The sequence below is a fragment of the Haliotis rubra genome, unplaced genomic scaffold, assembly GCF_003918875.1.
Source record: "Haliotis rubra isolate DU_JTF1 unplaced genomic scaffold, ASM391887v1 Scf76, whole genome shotgun sequence".
Classification (NCBI taxonomy): domain Eukaryota; kingdom Metazoa; phylum Mollusca; class Gastropoda; order Lepetellida; family Haliotidae; genus Haliotis; species Haliotis rubra.
Genome location: NW_025767479.1, coordinates 1516896 through 1542044, shown reverse-complemented (window position 1 = coordinate 1542044; position 25149 = coordinate 1516896). Strand labels below are relative to the sequence as shown.

The 25149-nt window shown below is 39.9% G+C and overlaps 1 protein-coding gene across 1 annotated transcript; it reads left to right on the top strand.

Moving 5' to 3' along the window:
• Positions 1 to 15665: 15665 nt before the first annotated feature.
• On the top strand, positions 15666 to 23960 carry LOC124260276 (mannan-binding lectin serine protease 2-like). Its single transcript, XM_046694537.1, has 6 exons — positions 15666 to 15770; positions 18799 to 19024; positions 20157 to 20374; positions 22397 to 22543; positions 22897 to 23054; positions 23706 to 23960. Exons 1-6 carry the CDS (start codon positions 15719 to 15721, stop codon positions 23880 to 23882), a joined length of 978 nt encoding a protein of 325 aa, XP_046550493.1. The 5' UTR covers positions 15666 to 15718; the 3' UTR covers positions 23883 to 23960.
• Positions 23961 to 25149: the final 1189 nt, after the last annotated feature.

The following is a 25149-nucleotide window of genomic DNA, read 5'->3' as shown; positions in this document are numbered from 1 at the left end:
TTTTACTGCGAACATTTTACCGGTACTTTTTTTACCGTGGACTTTTTTTTACCGTGGACTGTTTTTACCGTGGACTTTTTCCTATAATCGTGTAGAGGGCGGTGGTGTTTCCGTGTAGTTTTCAGCTGCACTAACTCATCCTCTGTGTGCTGAGTTTACATCCAGCACCAAACAAATCCTCAAACATTAGTCATGCATGTTGTAACGTCCACTTCTTCAGCTTTGTGATGCGTGAACGTCCACTTCTTGGTCTGTCGACGGTGACCCCAGTCTGTCTGAAGCCCTGAATAAGTCTTATAACAGTGATACGGTGGCATCTGAGGGCGTTGGCAACAACATTGTATGTCGACCCCATCTGCACCACCACAATGGCTCTTTCTCTCTCTTCAGCTGTTAATCGTGGCATATTTCTCGTACTTGTGTATCATATCATGTATTCTAGGCTCTCTTCATACCCTATACAATCATTCTACATGTGAAATGGATGCAAATACTGCTTGAATATTGCTGCGTTTTGGCGATTGATATTGCTATGTGTAAACTGAAAATGAAAAAAATGTTACTTTGCAAGCAAAATGTTAACAAAGATAATTTTAGATGTTCCTAAACATTTTTTCACAATATCAAAGACACGTTTTATTTGTTTTCACTAATGCAATTCAGCAGAAAATGTTTAAAAAGGCTGAAATCATAGGAATGATTATTTTACAATTTTACACACTCTACAACAGTTGTTTCTTGTTTTATTAGTTGAAAAATGGTGACTTTAAAGGGTTTATCTTTGTCCCAAAGCAGAATTTTATGTCAACCTTTCTTTTGGACATCTAAATCACTGTTATTGGTTTATTGCGGCATGGACGAAAATAGGACAATTAAACTCTTCTGAAAAAGATGCATTTCACCTAAATATGAATGCATTTGAGAATTTATCTTTTCGTGATTTGCATAAAGCTGTGTTGTTAAGCTTTCTTGTAAACTAATACCTTCTAACATATGTTTGATTGATTTTAAGTAATTCATAAAGGTAGGAGGGAAATGTTTCTTTTGACGTTTAGTGTATGTGTGAGATAATAAGCCTGTGTGTGTACACGGAAAGGCGGCATAGTGTTATCAGTTAATGTGCATTGAATTAACAGTAAGACTTCTTAGCGTTATCGGTAAATCTAAGTCTGATTAAAATGTGTATGGTTACAATCCTGCGTCGTATGAACAGTAAAGGTATAAAGGTTGTAAATCTGCATCACATAAACAATAAATATGTGTAGGTTTATACTCCTGCGTCATATGAGCAGTAAAAGTATGTAGGGTTGTAAATCTGCATCACGTAAACATTAAATATGCGTAGGTTTATAAACACGCGTCGTATAAACAGTATGTCTGTGTTGAGTTATTGTAAACTGTTTATTTGCAAACAGTAAGCCTATTTAGTGTTATCAATAAACCTCTTGCTCGGTTTAGTATGTAATCAAGGATTGTTCACCTGTTCGTTGATGACGATTACAGCGTTCAAGTGCGGAGTAAAGATTTCAAAAAGTTTTATGTTAGACAGGTGGAGGACACTTCCACATTTTGCAGATCAATGCCAAAAATGATGTCCTATGCCATTCCCTGTTTTGACTTGTGGCATACGTTTGCATGGTTGGGCAATTGTCTAGCCTTTGCATTTGTTTGTTGACGGGTGCCATCTTTGTGGCGGGATCCGCTCATCTGTTCGTCTCATCATATGCATTTTGCATCATATGTGTCCGTGTTTGTTCTGAAAAGCAACTGACATGCTTTTGTATGTGTTCATAGCGGGTGCCACTGGTGGGGCAGAATACACCAGAAAGGATCATCCAGGGATGGCACTGACGCAGACATATTGCGCATCTGACGCAATCTGGGTTGAAAGTACTCAGGTGAAATTTGCCGTTGGGTCAATTTGAAGCAACGGCAAGTGAACCGATTCTCAAGGAACATAAACATTTGGATATCGATAGAAGTAGTGGAAGTAGTTGAAATTCAATTGGCGTGAAAATTTTGACGTAAATTCCGAATGATTTAATTTTCAATTTCAGTATCACATTCTGACATGTATATGATTGGTTATCAATTGCTTCTGAATCGGTGAATTACCTTGCTTACATTTGTTTTTAAATGACACCATGACACACACACACACCAACACACACACACCAACACACACACACACACACACACACATTACATTATATGAACAAGACTCCTTTGAAGACAGAGGCAGTCAAGATAACTCGCATATTTCGGGAGCCTTGGGTCATCCCAGATGATAACTATTTGACAGTGATTCACAAACACCTGATTATGATATTGTTGGAATCGTACAATTGAATCAGGAAGTTCTTATAACTATGAAATAGGCCGTATAGTTTGTTTCAGATTGAAAGGCGGAAACTGGTAAACACAAGCCACACAATCAAACCCTTAGAATAAACGCTTTAAACTGTTTTGATAAACAAGGTTAAACTATTAAGATATACATAACATATAAAACATAAACAGAAAAAGCACAAAGATAAACCATGTGTGCCTGTGTTTTCAGTGCCTTTGCATGTGTTTGTAACTGTTGCCATTGTTGGAGCAGGATATGCTGTTCTTTTCGCGGACAGATAGTGACATCACTATTTGATAATGAGGTAAGGTGAGGTGAACTGGGGTTTAACGTCGTGCTTGAGAATATTTCGCTCATATGACGACGTGCATGGGTGTGAATGTTGGCTGCTTGTACTAGCCCAGACTTAAGCTGGTTTCATAATGCAAGCCCGATGAGATACCGTGCCGCAGTTGTTATGAGTTAAGCATGAATACCCCACTCAGACACATTATACTGACTCTGAGCCGACCAATCCTTGTTGTACCCATTAATGCCGAGCGCCAGGCAGGGACCAACAAGTACCATATTTTAAAGTCTGTTGGTATGACGCGGCCGTGGAATATTTGATAATGATTTATAAACACGTTGATATAGTGTGGACAAAATCGAAAATCGACTTTTACAATTATGATTAGGCTTTGTTCCTTTTAACTAAATCTAAATGCATTGGTCTTGTTTTGACATCACTTAGCCTTTGTGAACAGTGTGAGATCATACGGAGTGTTTAGAAGCAACAGACATGAGAATACTATATTCTGGTTATTTGTACATATTGTGTGAGGTATTCTTGACAATATGTCGATATAGATTCCATTGGATAACCAGATGTAATAGAACATTATGATATTCAGACATTTTCGCAAAATTAAATTAGCGGGACAACCTAAAGCACACAAAATTATGCCAAAAACTAAAAAACACCGTCTTACTACCTAACTTCAGAATTGTTGAATATCTTGAAATATGTTAGGAAACGGGACGTCATCGACTACCGTTGCAACAGAGACTACGGATGTTTGGCTTTCTTATCACCTGGGTGACTAGTTGCCAAGGGCTACTACACTCAAGGATCCGGTGATCGATCGTGTGTCCTATTTCCATGTTATCAAACATGTTCAATTATTGAACTTTCATCAGCATCTAACAATATATTTTACTATTGATTGTCTTTAACCCATCTTTCTCCACGAAAGACACATTTTATGTGCCATGATTCTGTGTCATATATCAAAAGTTATGGTTAATACATTCGTATTTTAGGAATAACTCCAGCTGACATTTTCAACCATCATATACACAAATGGTCGAGACGGGAAATCCACTTTTTCCTTTTCTAATTGCGCATCAGAATATATGTACCCATTGACCACATTAAAGCTGATGACGACGACATTTAAAGTCCATTTATACTCGGCGATGTCTCAATAGATGTGTGTCAGAGAAGGTCATTTGTTTACAAGCAACACCAATAGAACTCAAACCCAAACCAAACATACAGATAAACCCCTGAATTGAACAGACATGTGTCAACATCTTCCTGTTACACCTGCCAATCCATTTCACATTTGGATCCTGTTTCTACTAAGAAACTAGAAGAATACCACTTTGTTTAACATCACGAAGGTGTGTACCAAGCTTCACGTGTATCGCATCCTTCAGGTAGGTCATCTTTAGGAACAAGTCATCAGGAGCCACCTTGTCTGACACACAATGCGGCTATCATTGGTGTCAAGTGGGTGATGCCGTTATTTTCTGTAGCGACAGTGCTCAATATATAAGCTTAAGAGCGTTAACACCCTTACCAAATATTTATGCAGTTCACAACTTGTGCTCCTGCGTTCAGCCCGTCGCCCTACCTGTTCCGCCTGGCTGACTTTAAAAGAATGGTTTTGTCCTGGGATTATCATTTCCCGTATTGTGTAGGAAATATGAATGGGGAAGGGGTGGGTTTGATTTCAGTAACCTCGTGCAGACTTCACAATGATTTACATGATGGTGTTTATAGATATACAGTTCTTGAAAAGTATACGTGTTAAAATGAAAGTACTGAAATGCTTTGAAAAGTTTAAGTCAATGTTGACGATTATGTTTCTTGGAAATTCTGAGAGAAGATTGATACATACACATATTGTGACAGCCAGGGCACACAGAAGGCGCGGCCGTTATACCCGGTGTGAAAATACACAGTCACATCAATAAAGTCTTTAGTTAATATGAGATGGAATATTCAATGAGGAAGTTGCTGGAAAATTGCTTTGCATCAGAAGCTGGGGGGGATGATGTTGATTACTAAAGATGACAGCTAAAACGTATGTTGAGTGTTGATCTACCAGGAGTGGTACTTAATTAAAAATGAATGGGTTGGAATAACAGAAGGGCCAAAGAATATCTAATAAATGGTATTACATGATTTAAAATGTAAGCACACAAATCAAATTAAACATAAACATATTGGGGCGGTGAGCATCAAATTGAAAAGCAGCAATTAATTTTAAACTGAAATGTGGAAAACACGGTACAAAATATACTGTATGTTTGTCATGCTTTAAATTTAACATATTTACTTTGAAGGTGTGTCTCAAATATCAATTTGAACTTTAGTAGTACGTGTTTTCTTTCACTTTGTCATACAAGGTCATTACCAAGATTATCAAACAGCGCCATACACGTCTTGATTAGGAGCTGTTCCATATAGCTTACAACCTATAAGGCCTGGTTTAAGCTTTCAAAAGGTTTCATGCTAAACATGTGGAGGATATTTCAATATCTGACAAAGGTCATGTCCGATGTAATTCATTATTTTGACTTGTACCAGCTTTCCCTAAATCTTCTACGGGAACATTTGACAAGACATGTTTATGACCGGTGGTACCCTGGGATTCGCTCACCTTTCATCAACACTGTTTGATACTGGTTCATAAACACATAGTCATGATTTCTTCTGGATGTGGACAGAATTTTGTGTCACAGTTTTATCAACACATGAATTTAACAATTTGGTATCCTACTTTCTGGTAGTCTTGTTGATTATTGTAATCCGCGGACTTATTTGTGAGGGGGGCCTACTTTTAAAGGCTACTCAAATATGTAAAACAAAATAACACACCTTTAAGTCACGTCAAAAACATTAACCCTTTTGAGATCAATATGTTTTCTATTCGATGACGCATACTTCAAATATCATCAAACAAAACGAGATGTACTACTGTGTTTAATATTTTGCTATTAATATTAAACGTTTGTAACACCTTAAGTGGAAATGTCGCTATTGAACACTTATGTACAGGATCTTCATAAACATTCTGAAATACTTAGGAGCCAACTGCTACACCTCTCAGCTGATATTTAACACGTTTGGTTTTCAGTCGGAGATGTCTCATATGTATTAAGTAAAATTTATCAAATTTATAGCTCCATCAAAATTTCAGAATTTGCATATTTTTAACCTGGGCTGTTCAACGACATGCCCGTGCTAATATCTTCCACCAAAGAAGATAATATAATAACATTAAACTTTGAGGCCGGAACGACCCTCATCAAAATCGACGGATTATGAACCAAGAAACCCCAAAGAATGCTCAAATTGCTTGATTACTCTATTCTCATGCTCGACACCATGGGGAGTATTCAACTCAAGCCGCCTTAGAGACACTCAAAAGTTGATAATAATATCACCGTATCATCCTATCGGGTACCCTCTTCTGAACAGAGGCATATTTCGAAGTTCCTTGCCAATTTGAAAGAAGACACAATATGTGCTTTAAGTACATTTAAGAGCTGGGGTGGGTCCAAATTTCTACCCGGATACCCGTTATGTAAATTCCTGACATCAAACTGTGCAAGAAATGGCAAGATATTCTTCAGCTCAGAGGCTAAAATTTCGAGTTTTACAATATCTTAACCATGTATTATATTCAAAAGAGGTGACTGTAAATTATGTCTAAATCTAATACAACCTTTTAATCACAAAAGAATAACATATTACATTGTTTAATCTATTAGTCGCATGATCATAACGGGTCTGGGTATTGAGACGGGTACCCGGGTCCAACTCATTACCCACCTGTCCAGGGTATCCGTCCCAGCCCTAGCTTTATTGTGGCGCAGGACCGAGTCTCCAGAAACACTAAAGAGTCAAGATCTCACGCGTTCACTCATCCAACCACTCTCCGCAACCAAGCCCACCCCATACATATACGCCCGCGCACACGCACGCACGCAAACACACACACACTTACGCACGAGCCCATGCTCATTCCCCACAATCTGTCATCTAATGGCGGAATGGTGAGGTAAATAGGCTACTATGTTGTCATTACAAGCCATTACCCCGAAGTAGATACAAGGATTTGCCACCAGTCTTACAGCTACACATTAAGCACCATATCTGCATTCAACATTTAACAATTGTGATGGTATACCGTTGTTTGTATACAGGTTCTTCATTACAGGTACGTTGTTCAAGAAAGTGTGTTTCTTCACGTCTTCAGGCCGTTGGCCCATATACATATACATTGCAATACATAATTCATACATAATATTTACAATAGTTCTTATTCAATGATGTTTGCCTTCATTTTAGGCTATGAAACATATATTTACATACTTTGAGCATTAATGTATCATTCTCTGTCATCATGGGGAGCTTAAACTTGAAGATATTTGGATTATTACAAAAATACAATGGAAAATATAATTTTCTTAAGTCATTATAATAATCACACACACACACACACACGTCTAATTCACAAAGTGGGCACAGTCGTAGGCAATAATCAACATTCGACTGTGTGCCTTCATTTACTATTAAATTACGATACATGTATTTCTTTACAGTGATGGCAGTTAAGTATTTGGGGGGGGGAGATACAAGACTTCTGTACTCCATTCATAATCTATATCTTGTGCTATGTTGTAAAACACTATTTCAAGATTGATGAAACATATTTATAGCAACACCTTTAATGCTTCCAAGAAATATCAAGTTATTGCCAGCTGACTGGCTAATCCATACAAAACCAAATCCACGCAATGTGTATTGATGAAGCATAGTTTGAGTATGAATAAATATCTAAATTAACCAACATGTCATATGCTTTCTTAGGTATTCTATTATTGGGAATTTCAATTAATTCAGCCAATATTTAACAGCCCGACATAAGGCATTTACATATAATGGATACTGGCCACATTCGCCGTAAGCTATAGCATTTGGCGTTTGTCGACCAACATTAAGAAATCTTTTACATGCGATGATATGTACATTTTCATTTTTCACAAATCTATTAAGTCCCCACACCGTATATGATAAGATAGTTGAACCTGTGAATAATCTTTTTTAAAGAATACAGTGAGGTCAACAGTATTTAATGTATTCAAGTTATGGAGGAGTTCCATCACACGTTATTGATAAAACTATTATGGGACAGAGTGTGGTTGTATATTAAAGAGGAAAACATTGATCTCTGTCCCAATGCTGGTTGTTATATACCATTCTTGTATAGACTACAGTATTTTAACATAACCGTATACATTTGATAGATATTGGTATTAATTGCCAATACGTTGTTGAACACAAACCAGAATATTTAGATGTTTATGTTAATTACTTTGTGACAGCTGAATATTTATAATTACATTTAAACCTTGGCGTGATTATCGGACTTCTAAACAAAAGAATTTAGATATATGTAATTTATATTAGCCCTGTTGAAATCAGAAAGCAAAAACTACAACGAATTATTGAATAGAATATTTATTATTATTAAATTATTTTCGCAAAATGTTTACGAAACGGAATCAAAGGTGGGTAAATATCTTATCATCATCATCAAAACTTTAGATTTCACTCACCGAAATTATCAGAAACCGCTTATGCACACAATACCATAGTGAACCGTCCCATTTCGGACTTAGTGCACGGGAATCTCGCAAGCTTGGTTACTGACATATCGAGGAACATCGAGACATTGTATGTTGCATGTTGGAGTTCCTGTGAGCTGAACCCTTATTTATGCTTATCGATGCCAACGGGTTGCTACACATTCCAAACACTGTCTGTTACATACTGCAACAATGACGTATATCAGTCGTGACCGGGCTACCTATGCAGACAAGAGCACGTCATGATAGAGTGAGTGAGTATGGTTTTACGCCGCATCGAATCGAACCCGGGTCTTCGGCGTGACGAGCAAACGCTTTAACCACAATGCCACCCCACCGCCCCACGTCATGATAGAAACCCTTGGAAATCTTGACAAAGGACATTGTTGTACAGTCTATGCTGCGGGGAATGTGAAACAAGCACAGAAGTGGTTTTGGGAAGGAGTGAGTGAGTTCAGTTTTACGCCGCAATATTCCAGCAATATGGCGGGGGACACCAGAAATTGGCTTCACACATGCGAGGAATCGAACCCGGGTCTTCATGGTGAGGAGCGAACGATTTCACCACTACCCTACACTACCACAGTAGCATCCCCTCTGCTGATGTTGATCCTTCTCAATGTGGTTCGATCCCCCCGCGTCATACCAAAAGACGTTAAACTATGGTACTTGTTGGTCCCTGCCTGGCGCTCGGCATTAATGGGTACAACAAGGACTGGTCGGCTTGGAGTCAGTATAATGTGTCTGAGTGGGGTATTCATGCTTCACTGAGGCATGGTATCTCAGTGGGCTAGCACTATAAAACCAGTTTAAGTCTGGGCTGGTACAAGCAGCCGCACATACACATACACACGCATGCACGTCGATATATGAGCGAAATATTCTCAAGCACGACGATAAACCCAATTTCACCCCACCTCACCTCAATTTGCTTCTTGGTGAGGTAAGAAGTCGTGAAGTGTTGACAGGGGGACAACCAGCTTACATGTGAAGGTTTGTTGATAGGGCTGTCAGCAGGCTTTGTTACGTGGGAATATGTGCATAATAAAACAAATTATCATCATCATTATTACTATTGAAATGCATTTGAATACATTGTCTGACAGAAATTCTATACCAGATGTACTCGGATACTGAAGATCCGGGTTAGAATTGATCTTCAGTAACCCATGCTTGTCGTAAGAGGCGACTAACGGGATCGGGTGACTTGGGTGACACGTGTTATCGTATCCCAATTGCGTAGATGCTGTTGATCAGTGGATTGTCTGTTCCAGACTCGATTGTTTACATAATGCCGCCATATAGCTGGAATATTGCTGAGTTGGGCGAAAACTCACGGTTCACTCCCAAAAGACAGCCTACCCATAAGACAGACTCAATGAGTACACTAATTAGCTGAGCCATGCTGTCCACCCCTATTTAATTAATGAGCTGACCCAGAGTCACTACAGAGTTTTGTATCAACACGCTCCTATCTCCTGTGCCCTTCTCAAAACATATCACTAATCATTTTACTGAACAGAACCGAACCGAAATTTTATTCTACAAAAAACACATATAGTGACACAGAGAACATTCAGCATATTGATACATATTAAATCACTGAACAAAGTCCAGTTATGATAAATTTGGCAACTTTAGAGTTAAGTGGTGATTGGGGAAGAAATTGATGTATGCCAAGAGCAAGGTGAAAGGAGAAAATTATGATGTTCAAGTGATTTTCTAATAAGTGTTATCCGTGCACTGACAAACATGTGATGCAAAATAATATGGTGCTTGGTCTAATATGTTTGACAGATACATGTATGTTTTTTTATAATATTCACAAGTAAATGTGATCTGGCAAATATATTTTGATGCAATATGTCTTAATTTAAAAATCATAATTCATTACATGAATCGATAAAGCTATAGTTAATACCTAATGTTGTATTTTATTATCTGGGCACATACCATTATCGTCAAGGGTACAGCTTAATTAAGCCGTATGCAACCAACCATAAAATGTGTTATTTTAAGCGGTCTGACTTTTGGGAGGTCTGTCTTAAGGGAAGGTACCAGACTTACTCTATACCAGATGTGATATAAAGTAATAAAAGTTTAAGCTGCGTTAGGTGTCGTTTTGGGTTATTACAATAACCATGTCACTATTGCGATAGCAATAAAATAGTTGTAGCACTACTGCAATATTATATGACTGGTATAATCCTCAGTTCACATTTCCTTGCAACACCCAACAACTCCAATATAACCATTATTTCCAAGAACGGACAACTAACATGAAACATATTTGACAAGTGTGATTTCAGCAGCAAACAATTCTTAAATATCATTTCCAATTTGCTACATACATTGAAAATATCGACAGAGTAGCGCGGTATTGGTGTTTACTATTGACATTTGTTAACGAAGAGTTGTTATCGCGCCGCGGGCCGTAATGCAATGAATGTTTAGCCCCTTCACACATACAGCCAGTGTTTATTGTGGCGTGTGTTCGTCCAAACCATGTCAACAGGATGTAGGTTGTCACTTTACTCAAGTTAAACATGACTTAACCTTCGGCTCACCAAGGTCTTCTAGTTATACAATCATCACATCAGACGAGATTGCGAAATGTAAAGAAGGCAACAATGACGACTGAAACATGTTGGTGAAATGTTGCCGACTCATTAAAAATATTTTTAATTTTCTTACAGGTGAGCCTGCGGTCAATCTTGCGCCAGGTAGAGATACCGTTAGTTTGGGGGATCTGTTTGTAGTGTGTTCGAAATACTATTATCATTAAGTTTTCAACATCACAGCGTGGTTCGTTGTTCATCAAAGATGTGAACGTCTACAAGGGCGGATCCAAGATATAAGAGAGGGGTGGGGAGCACATAATCACCACCCCCTCCCTCTGCATCCGCCCCTGGTCTGCCATCCTCATCAATGTCGTGCTTTTATGCCAGGATTTAAACACAGACACTTTACAAGGCAGCGTTACACCCAAGTCATTAAACAAACTAATGCATTCATTTCACCATCCTCTGAAGATATATTTTTTCCTTTTACGCTATCAAAAAATAACGTTTATGTAAACTCACGTATTTTCGTTTACTGTGCTCCTCTAGATGTTTCCTATTACAATGATAATTTATCGGCCCACCCATCAGTCGGGCGTGGTATAACAGTTAGAGTTGTACACGTCAGGGTTGGTTGCACACAGTCTTGTCAGTCGTCAAAGGCAGCTGTATACTACTTCCTTGACAACACAAGTACTGCATTTAATATCTATCTTTCAGAAAACCTAGTCCCAAAGATGTTATGTGTTGAAACATTAGATCGGTTTTCAAAGTTATTTTACATAGGTTTGTTCATAGCATCCACATGGATGTGAAATATGTGCCACATTAAAAATATACCTACCCAGTATATTATACTTCCCTGTCTTCTGAGGCATGTAATCCGAATGAGTGAGTGTAAATAATCGAGTCTGGACAAGACAATCCAGTGATCAACAGCAGGAGCATCGATCTGCGTAATTGGGATACGATGACATGTGTCCACCATATCAGCGAGCCTGACCACCCGATCTCTAGTCTGTCGTACAGACCCTGAAGCAAATATACCCAGAAAGCCCACACAAGTCTAGAAAATGTGGCAAGTCTAGATTTCCTCAGCTTCTGAAAATGAAGAAAGTCTCAGGGCTCCTTTTCGTTATATATTTTTTTTTTTACTATGAACTTTTTTCAGTAAAATATGTTCATTTCAGAGACTTGTTGTTAGTCTACCCGATCCCGTTAGTCTCCTCTTTCGACAAGGATGGGTGGGTTACTGAAAATCAATTCTAACCCGGATCTTCCGGGTCTATATTACATAGAACGTGTATATGTAAGATTAGTTCGGTGTTGTTTGGTTGTTGGGTTTTATTGCATGTAAGTATTGGGGGAAGGGGGGTATTTCGGGGGCGTTGGGTTGGGGATAGGAGGCTGATTTTTTGTTGTTTCACTACACAGGTATTCATCGAGCTATAGCAATGTGGCCTGCAAACAGACGAGTTGGGGATATTTGGAATTTTAATTCTAAAGTTTAGTTTTTAAATAAAATTTCGGTTCTTGAAATAATGTTTCTTATTAACATTCAGCATTCGGTTGTATTCGATGGACGGTACAAAGTGCAGCGTTATTTGCCCTTCTCCTACCCAGAGTACATACGATTAGGCTACATAGAACCTTCTTCACAGGCAAGCAAAATGTGACGAGTCGATGCAACAAATTACATGTGTTTTTCATTTATTTGCTATTCCTAAAAAGGCTACGATTTAAGATAAACCTATGTCATGATGTTTTTCTTTTTTATTGAGAAAATATTCTAAAACTTGAAAAATTGTTTCCGTTTATTTATTTATGTTTTTAAATGGTTGTATGGTTTTAAGTGTTAACATCGAAACCCGACAGCTAGCGATCTGTTCAGTTTGAAATGTATAGATATTTAGTCAAAATCTCGTTGTCGGAATGTATCTTAGCAATTATGCAAAACAAATCCCCGTGGAAGTCGTCCACTTCCCCACATGGGGCGGTGGGGTGACCTAGTGGTTAAAGCGTTTGCTCGTCACGCCGAAGACCCGGGTTCGATTCCCCACATGGATACAACGTGTGAAGCCCATTTCTGGTGACCCCGCCGTGATGTTGCTAAAAGTGCCTAAACTTACTCACACTCACTCCACTTCCCCACCCTGCCCTAGTTTCAAAATGAGCGCCTCTGTTCACACACTAAAGAAGTCCTCTCACGTGTTACGCAAATTTGCTCGTGGCTCTCGTGTGATGTCAAGTGCTCGCTGCGCCAGAGTGAAGGAATACCCGGAGAAAGAAACGCTTTCCTATAGCTCCTATAGTCTGTCGGCAGTGAAAACGTACCGATGAATTTCGATTTAAACGAAAAGTAAAATCAAATAAAGTGAAATTAAGATTGCGAATCCTCTTAATTTTATCTTGCCAATTGAGCATTTAAATTATAGAATTTTATTCATCTTAGGATAAAAGTTCTTTAACAAACGATCATATAGATTCAAATCGCTATTATTGGTTTGTATTACAAGGGGGTAAGCGTAGTAGTTGGAACAGTGAAACAAATGCACGTGCGGTACGTGATGAGCGTTAACTTAGACCAACCCTACTTGTTCTCGATGTTTCATCTAATGTGCATACCCCATTGTAATACAAACCAATAATAGCGGTTTGAAACCATGATCGTTTGTTAAACAACTTGTATCCTAAGTTGAATAAAATTGTGAGATTTAAATTTTCAATTGGCAAGGTAAAATTATGAGGATTCGCCGTCTTATTTTCACTTTATTCGATTTACTTTTTTGTTTAAAGTGGAATTCATCGGTACGTTTTCACCGCAAATACAAACAGACTATAGTAGCTTGTAATGATGTGGGTACAACGTCTACAAGCCATTTCTGGTGTCCCACGCCGCTATGTTGCTAGAACCCTGCTATAAAAGTGGCATAAGACCATAGTCATTCTCTTATGATGAGGCGAACTTTGTTTTATTTCTGTGTAAAAAAAAATTTTAACCAGTATTAATGTATATGTAAAAAATAACATATTTACAATAGAACTAGAGTAAAAATCGGTTTTCCGCGGTGTAATATGAATAGAAATATTGTTCAGAATTGTGTAAGATCCACACACTTTTATGAAAACAAACAAATGTTTATAGAAAGGGAATTTTTACGAATCATTTACCTATCTACGTATTGCAATTGTCAATAGTCGGTGAAAACATGTAAAGTAACATCAGATCTGGCATATCTAAAGATTCCAAAGATGTATTAAGACATGAATTTGCGGTACGATTTCAAATGGTGTCCAAAAAGATAGGTAATTCGAAATCAACAAGGTTAGAATATATATATATATACCCATAGAAATGACGTGAATATTGGTACCGTGAATATATCAAACTTGGAATTTTTTAAATGCCCGGTAGTCATCAATTGTGTATATATACAAGGACTGGTCCTTTTCATGCACCCAAAGAATTTTGTTTTTAAAATGTGAGTCCATTGTGTGATGCCGAATGTCTCAGCCATGTGTATATGACTTTGTACCAAACAGCTGTAAGTAGGTAGGTTGTATATCGCCGCACTCAGCAATATTTCAACTATGTGACAGTAAATGATCGAGTCTGGACCAGACAGACCAATGATTGACATTATGAGCATCGATTTACACAAGCGGGATTCGATGACTTAAATCAGAAGCTAGCGCCTGACCACCCGAATTCGTTAGTCGCGTCTTAGGAAGCATGAGTTCCTGAAGACCAATTGAAGACCTTCGCGGGCCTATGAATCACATAGTGGTGATAAGAGGTGATGATATCAAAAACATGTCTCTCAAACCTCCACACTTAAGTACATCTACTACACACTCACTAAAATACATGCCCTGGGGTAACTCCATAATTAAACAGTAAATGGATTGTCATCAACACTACATTCAAATAGGAATGAGTCACCATCGTGAGGTATAACTAAAACTCTAACAGAAAAATTCAACCAAGAAATATATCAACATTTAATACCAACCGCGCAAGAAAGTCGTATATTTAAAGATCTACTAACAACCATACTCCTGAGAACATAAAATCAACAAGACGTATTTATATTTCTCACTGGACAAGATCCTAACCATTTTGTTTTTCACCTTTGAATTATTTCTAAGCAAAGGTGATGGCACAGAGTACAATTACGCTTGGTTGTGTGTAACTGTAGGGCGTGCTTCCTCCCCAAACGCCCTTGTTGGCCCATGGCTCAGGCAAGACCTTTAGCAAACAGGTTCTTCTTCATATCATATGCTACACACACTACCCAGCATTAAGGCATTATACAAAATGGCAACTCGGGGGGAACCTCTTTATCATAAAGCATAGCCTCTTTGAGTATAAATGATTAACTTTAGAAAGCTGTCTGTCATGTTTAGAAAAGGAAGGAGGAGACATATTCGTCCATACAACCGACGCCCGGAACGTCATCTTCGCAAACATCTACGACGGCCCAAGTACCAGTACTGAAAGGATATATGTAGATTGTAATGTATCAAAGGGTCGAACTAGGTCGACAAACACCTCTGGCAGATTTGTTCAAAGTGAGAAGACGAGTTGCAACAGTGCTTTTTTCACAATTGTTTTCAGCTTGTGTACAATATTGAAATTTCATGTTCTGTAAAAATGTTATCGATAATGTTAAAGTATAGTATGTCTGCGGGCTATTTAACACTGAGGTTTACTACTGTGGATGTATGCGGATGTATGTGGTTGCCGTGGTGAATATGTAAACACAGTGTATGTGATCAGAAGGGAGGGGTGCAACTAAGTCAATACGTTCTACCTTAATTCACCTGTCGTCTCGTCACCTTTCTTCGCAGTCGCTGTCAATTCGCACATCAGCCACGCAAGATGGCCGCTCTCACGTTTTCGCTCTGTCTTGCGTTATTTGGAGCAGTTTTTGGTAAGTAACTATATTTCGAACTGTTTAGCAATCGGTTTCGCTGCGCTACTCATGAAAGTGATAGAATAACTATTTTGTTAATTGTTTCTTTATGAAATGACTGCTTGCTATCATACTTTATGATTTTATTTCATCTTCTTTATGATACTTGATAAATAAGGTATATTAAGGCAATTGTTGTCGTGTGTCCCTTATGAATCGGCTCCACTGTGGTTATACAAACATAATACGAGTAATTGATTCAGTGTATACTGTCCATAGTGAGAGTATAGGGAAAATATGGTCGCTGTAACTTTTAAGGGCTGGAGATTTCAAAAATAGATATCTAATAGCTATTGTTTTAAAACGAACATCAAATTGTACCCTAAATCCTAAAATAATTGATAACACCACCGGTAGAAAATATTGCTGGATGTTTTCACACATTTAAGCTAAGCTATTTATATAAGACACCTGGGTGCCGGTGTACAAAACAACGTTAGCGCTACGCCAGTCGTAAGGCTGTGTTGTGGTTTCGGAGTTTCGATCACCTTAGCACTAAGATCGCTTTGTACAAGGGCACCCTGGCGTGCCAGTGTGTCCTTATTACCGGGCTACTGGTATATCTTTAGTTTCATATACTCAACCCTCTGTAAACAACAAACTCGATAACTCGAAATTCAATGATGCACCACATGGGCCCGGTAGAATACATTGGGTGACCATCGTCTAACACCGAAACTCCGCTTAACTCGAACAAGGAGACACTTAGTTTATTACATATTTTATTGACAATAGTACCACGTTTATCTAAAGAAATACCACTGCACATTTTACTCAAGTAAATTTGATTACACCCTGTAAAGACTTAGTAAATGTTCACGCCGGAACTACTTTCAGCAACTATATGGCTTTCAGCACACACCGGCGTAGTGATCACTTAGCATGACATCAGTTCCACGACCTATTTTGCATATCACGTGACTGGATTCTACAGTAGTTTGTAAAGCACACGTATATTTTGAACTCAGACGACATTGGCCTAATGTAAGCCTTTCGGTGCCTTATAACCAGAATGCTGTGTAAACAAAGGCTGACTGAACACATCGAAATAGTGTTTCACATTTTAGAAAATCATTCTATCACAGATGTATACATGTATGTCGATGTGTAGACAGATGGTGGCAGAGAAAGTGTACTGGCCGAATGGAATTCTGGGTAGGAGAGTTAGGTCCCGTAGACAATACACGCTAAATAGATAATTATATATTTTTCATATCTCCCACCATTTCCTTTTAAGTCGACTATTCTGAAAGGAAGGATAAGTTGAGAAACTACTGTCCCAACGACTTAAAATATCTGAGCATAAAACATAGGCGGATCCAGAAGGGGGTTGGGGGGTGCAGGGATGCGCACCCCACTTTTGTCCTAATAGTTTATTAAATAACCATTGGAACTCTCGTGAACACGAGTGAAAATGAACTGTACCACCCCTTTCTCAAAAAGGCGTATCCGCCCCTGTAAAAGCACCCGTAGTAGATCAAACTATTTACAACAAATTTGGCTGATTTCAGGCACAATGATATGGTAATTGTCTTTTAATCTCTCGCGTTTTAGCGACGAGCCTATTTAAGTCGTAGGTACATAAAGACAATTAATGTGTACCCAAACTGAATACTTGTTTGCCTTGCTCCCGATGTTCTACCTTGAACCAGACTTGAGAAAGCTGCAGCCTGTCTGTTACTTCAAATTGTTTCAATACATATATACCGTAGAGCATATTCAAAACACAACAAATCATATCGCTCGTCAAGATTGCGTAACTTTATTACCTCGGCTATGTTCCTGTATAACATTATTATTCATCTCGTCTCGAACAACGAATTACTACTATAGTTTACTGACCCTCTTCTAACTAATATTGGAGCGGTGGCGTAGCCTAGTGGTTAAAGCGTTCGCTCGTCACGCCGAAGACCCGGGTTCGATTCCCCATGGGTATAATGTGTGAATCCCATTAATGGTGTCCCATGACGTGAAATTGCTGGAATATTGCTAAAACTAAACTCACTCACTCTAACCGATATTTGCAGGTAGCGTTGATCTTGTAAACAGGTTCGTGGGGCAGTCTGTGGTTAAGACACGTCCAAGACTTGAGTTCGATTCCAGTCATGTATCCTGTCAGATATATATGCAGTATTGGTTATCCCAATCAGTATGGTCTGGTGTCCCCCGCCGTGATATTGCTGGAATATTGCTAAAAGCGGCTTAAAACCATACTCTCTCAATCAGTATGGTGGCCGAGATTTGAGTTGGGTTGCCGCTCGTTCAGTCACATCCTGATTTATGGTGGCCGAAATAAGAGCCATCGCTTTCTCGATTTCTCTCACCCGTATTTTAAGCGAGAAGTTAATGACCCTTTTCGTCCACCATAAATCAGTGATGTGACTGAACGAGCGGGAACCCAACTCAAATCTCGGTAAAATAACGAGATTTTCTTCATTTTATTTTATTTCATTTCATTTCATTTCATTTTATTTTATTTTATTCATTCTGTTTTATTTTATTTCTCTGATATAAAACTTTGAAATAATTCCACTTATAATAGTATTTCATTTCATTTCATTTCATTTTATTTTCTTCATTCTGTTTTCATTTCATTTCATTTTATTTTCTTAATTCTGTTTTATTTTATTTCTCTGATATAAAACTTTGAAATAATTCCACTTATAGTAGTATTTCATTTCATTTTATTTTCTTCATTCTGTTTTATTTTATTTCTCTGATATAAAACATTGAAATAATTCCACTTATAGTAGTGTCTACGTTTTTATCCTAGAATTAGGGGCGGTGGGGTAGCCTAGTAGTTAAAGCGTCCGCTCGTCACGCCATAGACCCGGGTTCGATTCCCCACATGGGTACATCGTGTGAAGCTCATTTCTGGTGTCCCCCGCCGTGATATTGCTGGAATATTGCTAAAAGCGGCGTAAAACCATACTCACTCACTCACAATATCGTCGAATTAAACGTTTGACATTATTCCAACCCACAGGCCAGGATTGCGGTAGGAGTTTGTTTTACCCGGAAGGCAGAATCATCGGGGGTGTTCCAGCCTCAGCATGCAGCGTCCCCTGGCACGCACAAGTCCATTTTCTTCCAAACAACGCAGACCCCGCATTCAACCCCAGTCAGGACCTCAACGCCGTCAACACCCTCAACTGTGGCGCAGTCATCCTTGACGAGCTACATGTGTTGATATCGCCGACGTGCATGTTCCTGTAATATTTGCATTTTATCAGTTATTACACTCGTTTAGATCATCACTGGATTGTCTGGTCCAGACTCGTTTATTTACAGACCGCTGTCATAGATGGAATATTGCTGTGTGCGGCGTTAAACAACAACCGAACCATACCAAACTTGTGGTTTTGACTCAAAGATCCATCCATGGCACGACCCAGAAATAAGTAGTTGGCCACACAGAAAATGACCATAATATACACACTATCAAATCCTTTCGAATAGCCCATATACACCTTCAAACGTATAAAAGCCAACAAACCTGACCTTGTTTTGTTTTTATATAAAACCAACAAAAGTATATACATTGAATTTTGTCAAGTAAACATGGCAAATATACGGACCAGGTTTGTATATCTCACAAATACCAGGATGGTGGGGAGCCTAGTGGTTAAAGTGTATGCTCGTCACGCCAAAGGTCCGGGTTCGATTCCCAACATGAGTACAATGTGTGAAGCCAATTTTTGGTGTCCCCTCCCTCTGCCCCTCCCGCCGTGATATTGCTGGAATATTGCTGGAATGTTACTAAATGCGGCGTAAAACCCACCTCAGTCACTCAAGTACCAAGTTGACTTACTACCCATTGTTCTCCGTAACCCAGGTTTGGATACTCCCAATATGTTGACTGACACTGGGAGAGTACCCGGCGGTGGCGTCAGTAACACAGTCCTTCTGGGTATTGAAGGAGGCTGCTGTGTTGGGGAGTCCTCACATTCTATGCAATGTCCCTGTTGGTTCGACTAGTCGGCGCTTACTGATAGCTGTGCGTGGCTTTGCGAGGATTAAAGATTTAAAACAAAAATACATAAAAATTGGAGATAACCGCCGACTCGAAATGCTTCACAGTACAATACACCATGATGTATTGTACTGTGAAGCATTTCGTGCCGGGGGTCATCTCAAAAGCAATATGTTTTTAATCTATAATCCTCGGTAGACACGAGGGCCCGTGGTCTGGACTGTAAAGAGGGACAAGAATCCTACCAAGCTTGACAGGGCCAGGGAATATTTTAATCAGTAATTGAAATATTTGCGCGAGTTCAGACATTTTGTATTTATCATATTTGGCATTTATCAAAGAACTAGTACAGAGAGACCTTTGTTTTACAGGTATGGAACCGATGTGTCAAATCTTCTCTCGCGGGTACTGATCGCAGCTGGAGATAATGACGTCAGCATCTTTCCTGAAACGTCCGTTCTCGGTACCCAACAAGAACAGTTCGGTACACCAGATTCCATTTACTTCCAAGACGAGTACACGATTCGAACACAAGCACAGCTGTTTGCTGGCATCAACCCAAGCGCTAACGACTTCAGAGCTTTCAGAGGCAAGTCATTACGTACAATCCCCTATTATATAGTGCATCGTACTCATATCTCTTCTAATAAATAGCTTGGAAGAGTTGCACTTCAAACAGTGAGACACTCCCAATGAACGTAGTCAGTTGCACTTCGAACAGTCAAGGATTACCAATGTGCATCACTCTTTGCACTATGAACAGTAATGGATTCCAGTGTACTTAGCTGATTGCACTTCGAAAAGTTACAGAGTTACAAAGTACGTAGCTAGTTACACTTTGAACAGTAACGGATTCCAGATTACTTAGCTGATTGCGCTTCGAAAAGTTACAGAGTTACAAAGTACGTAGCTAGTTACACTTTGAACAGTAACGGATTCCAGTGTACTTAGCTGATTGCACTTCTTCGAAAAGTTACAGAGTTACAAACGTACTGTAGCTGGTTACACTTTGAACAGTAACGGATTCAGTGTACTTAGCTGTACTTAGCTGATTGCACTTCGAAAAGTTACAGAGTTACAAAGTACGTAGCTAGTTACACTTTGAACAGTAACGGATTCCAGTGTACTTAGCTGATTGCACTTCGAAAGTTACAGAGTTACAAAGTACGTAGCTAGTTACACTTTGAACAGTAACGGATTCCAGTGTACTTAGCTGATTGCACTTCGAAAAGTTACAGAGTTACAAAGTACGTAGCTAGTTACACTTTGAACAGTAACGGATTCCAGTGTGTACTGATTGCACTGATTGCACTTCGAAAACAGTAACGTTACAGAGTTACAAAGTACGTAGCTAGTTACACTTTGAACAGTAACGGATTCCAGTGTGATTGCACTTACAAAGTACGTAGCTGATTGCACTTCACTTCGAAAAGTTACAGAGTTACAAAGTACGTAGCTAGTTACACTTTGAACAGTAACGGATTCCAGTGTACTTAGCTGATTGCACTTCGAAAAGTTACAGAGTTACAAAGTACGTAGCTAGTTACACTTTGAACAGTAACGGATTCCAGTGTACTTAGCTGATTGCACTTCGAAAAGTTACAGAGTTACAAAGTACGTAGCTAGTTACACTTTGAACAGTAACGGATTCCAGTGTACTTAGCTGATTGCACTTCGAAAAGTTACAGAGTTACAAAGTACGTAGCTGGTTGAACACCAAGGAGGGGCATGCTCAAAGCGCTACAATCTGATCATTATTACCCCGGATAACCCAAGCTGACTATGAAGCACTAGAAGGTTAATAGCCACATGACTTATTCCACCGGGTACCCATTTTCTGCTGGGTGAACAGGTGAGGTGAAATTGGGTTTAACGTCGTGCTTGAGAATATTTCGCTCATATGACGACGTCTGGGTGAGCAGAGGCAAGTTTGAATAAACGTAACTGAGTTAACGTAAGCTTTGTCTCAGAAGTGACGTCACTGTCTCCAGCTTTCCTTTGACTGAATTTCTCCCGTTCATTTGTGTACTCTGATTGAATGTCTATGATTGCCCTGTGTCCTTTGTCAGGGCTTACAGTGAAGCAGTTGTTAGGCAACAACGCAGGAGTTTCAAAGATCCTGATTCTCAGTGCTACTACTATCCAAACTGCAGAGGAGCATCTCTAAACAGTTGTGTAATCACACTTTTGTGATGATACATTTTAATGGCCGGTAGCGCTAATATATGCTATGCAGAATATATGCTATGCCCATATCATGATGAGCTGATCGATTCACCATGGTCCTTGGCTTATCGTCATGACTTGCTTGTTGGCTTACACCAAGTAGCAACCTCGTGATTTGATCCTCAGCTTTGCCGACAAAACCGATTTAACTGAAATCCTGTTCTAAACGACTTTTGGGGCGGTAGGGTAGCCTAGTGGTTAAAGCGTTCGCTCGTCACGCCGAAGACCCGTGTTCGATACCCGCAATGAGTACAATGTGTGAAGCCCATTTCTGGTGTGCCTCCGCCGTGATATTGCATTCATGAATATCTACGTGACGTAAAACTATGCTTTTAAACCCAATCACTCATTCCAGATACATAACATGAGTTTCTGATTCTTTCAGATAATCAGTGTGGAATAATCAAGCTGAAAGCACCGTTGGTCATGAACAATTGCGTCAACAAAATCTGTTTGCCCACTGCCGCTGATGACCCAGCCTGTACATACAAAGGATGTATACTCACTGGGAACGGTCTTATCACATCCACGAGTAAGTTTTTGTGGGCAACCAGCTATCTATTCTCCCATATCATCTGTGTGTTCTCGAGAAATTGGTAGCCTAGTGGTTAAAGCATTCGCTAGTCAGGCCGAAGGCCCAGGTTCGATTCCCCACCATTTCTTTTGTCCCCCGAGGTGATATTGCTAAAAGCGGCTTAAAACTCAACTCACTATCGTGAAGTTAGTTGCATTAGTGTTTGGGTTTGGGTTGGTAGGTAACCTGTGCTTGTCGTAATATTTACTGTGGGCTCGGGGTCATCGTACGACGGGGTGGGACGATGTTCATAACATTAATCACTGGTTTAAGCCCTTTCATTGTGTTAAATGATGAAATATATTTTCCAGCCGACGGTTCGCAACCAACAAGGAACAACCAGACCGACATTATCCGTATGACGGCTCTACCCCCTGCTGCCTGTGCTGTGCTAGAACGGATGGGAAATGCCCAACCCTCTACCAATAGTCTCTGTGCCAAGTCGGAGACCGGTGGATTCCCATGCATTGTAAGTGACCACTCTCCTAGAAACGTCTCCCGGGGTACTTGTGACAAGTACGTTGCCCTAACCCGTGAAGATCCGGATTAGAATTGATCTTCAGTAACCCATGTTTGTCGGAAGAAGTGACTAACCGGATCCGGTTTTCAGTCTCTCGGACTTGATGACACATGACATCGTATTCCAATTGCTTAGAACGGTGCTCATGCTGTTGGTCACTTGATTGTCTGGTCCAGACCGCCGCCATGTAGCTGGAATATTGTTGAGTGCGGCATTAAACAAACAAACCTACCAACCAACGTTGCCCAAATGCCCTGTTTTGTCAGATGACTGAGTTGCCTCCCTTAGTTGCCTCTTCGACAAGCAAGGGCGGTGAGGTAGTCAAGTGGTTAAAGCGGTTGTTCGTCACGCCGAAGACCCAGGTTCGATTCCCCACATGGGTACAATATGTATTTCTGGTGTCCCCCGCCGTGATATTGCTGGAATTTTGTTAAAAGCGGCGTAAAACCACACTTACTCACTCACTCACTCACTCACTTACATTAAGCATGGGTTGCTGAAGATCAGTTCTAACCCGGATCTTTATGGGTCAGCACTTGAAGTATCGAGGATGAAAATACGAATATTTAGATTTACAAATTATGTTATTATATTTTTCAGAATGATAATGGTGGAGCACTCGCATGTTTCAACACTGACACCCAACGGTGGTTCCTCAGGGGCGCCGCGCTCGTCGACAACTGCAGTGCAGCATCTGCCTCAGGTTTCGCAGACGTCTCGCAATGCCTTCCCTTCATTGAGAGGACACTGGCCGGACTTTCTACCCCCGCTGTGTAAAGCACAACAACCCAAGTTATGACCGATTTACCGTGAAAAGACTCAAAGCCAATTATGATGCAATAAATAAGTTATTTTTCAAAAAAATCGTTACTTCTGTTTTTGCTAGCACTGTTTAAAGAGTTTTGCAGTGATCAAGAGAATGCTGTTTTAAGCTACTTTAGTATGTTGTTTCGTATAACAGGGCAAATCAGAGGGTTAACACAATTTATATACTCAGCAGCAAAAAAAGGACGTCAGTGCGAATTCAAAATTAGATAGGCACTGTAATCAAATCATTACAGAAATGGACATAATAAGCGGATCAAAAACATTTTTTGTGTACAATATCCTGACGCATCAATGAATAACTCGGCACAATTCCAAGACATTACGTGAACGTTTGCAGTCCATTCAGACTCTTGACTTCAGTATCTAGTGTGACCACCACGAGCGGCAATAACTGCAGCACAGCGTCTATGCATGGAGTGCACCAATCGATTGATGAAGGCCATTGGCACCTGGAACCACACTCTGAGAAAGGCCTGGCGGAATAAATCGGCTGTGTTCGGCCTTGGTATGACATTATTCAGTCTCCTCTGAATTTCATACCAAAGATGTTCAACTGGGCTTAAATCAGGACTAAGGGCTGGCCACTGCATAATGTTGACACCGCTCTGCTGTAGGAAGTCCCGCGTAGCTCTGGCAGTATGGGCCAGGGCGTTATCATGCTGGAAAATGTTGTTCCGGTGACGTGCGAAATGTGGTATGACGTGGGGTCTGAGAGCTTGGTCGATGTAGCGCACCGCTGTGATGCCGCCTCCTCTCCCTGGACCAAAGTTCTGGAACACCACAGGCCCACTCTCTGGTTCAGGTCTATTCCACCCCATACCATGATGCTTGCACCTCCCCATGAGTCTTTTTCCATAACACGTTGGTCTGAGTAACGCTGGACACGTCGTCGTCATGTTCTTGTTCTGCCATCTGCAGTTGATACGCAGTTACCGACTCTCATCTGTGAACAGAACAGTTCTCCATTGCCTGTATCGCCAGTTTTGGTGTTGTAGGGCAAACTGTAGACGTCCACGCCGATGATGAGGGATGAGGATAGGTCCACGGTAAGGTCTATGGCAATGGAGGTTCCCGCTGTTAAGAGGTCGGAATACTGTATCAGTACTGATTGGTCTTCGGTGTGTTCCCACTGTCTGGCGTGCTGTTTCGGATGCCTGCATGAAGGGATTCTTATACATGCTGTCGCACAACATGGCGGTCTTCTCGTCTTGTGGTC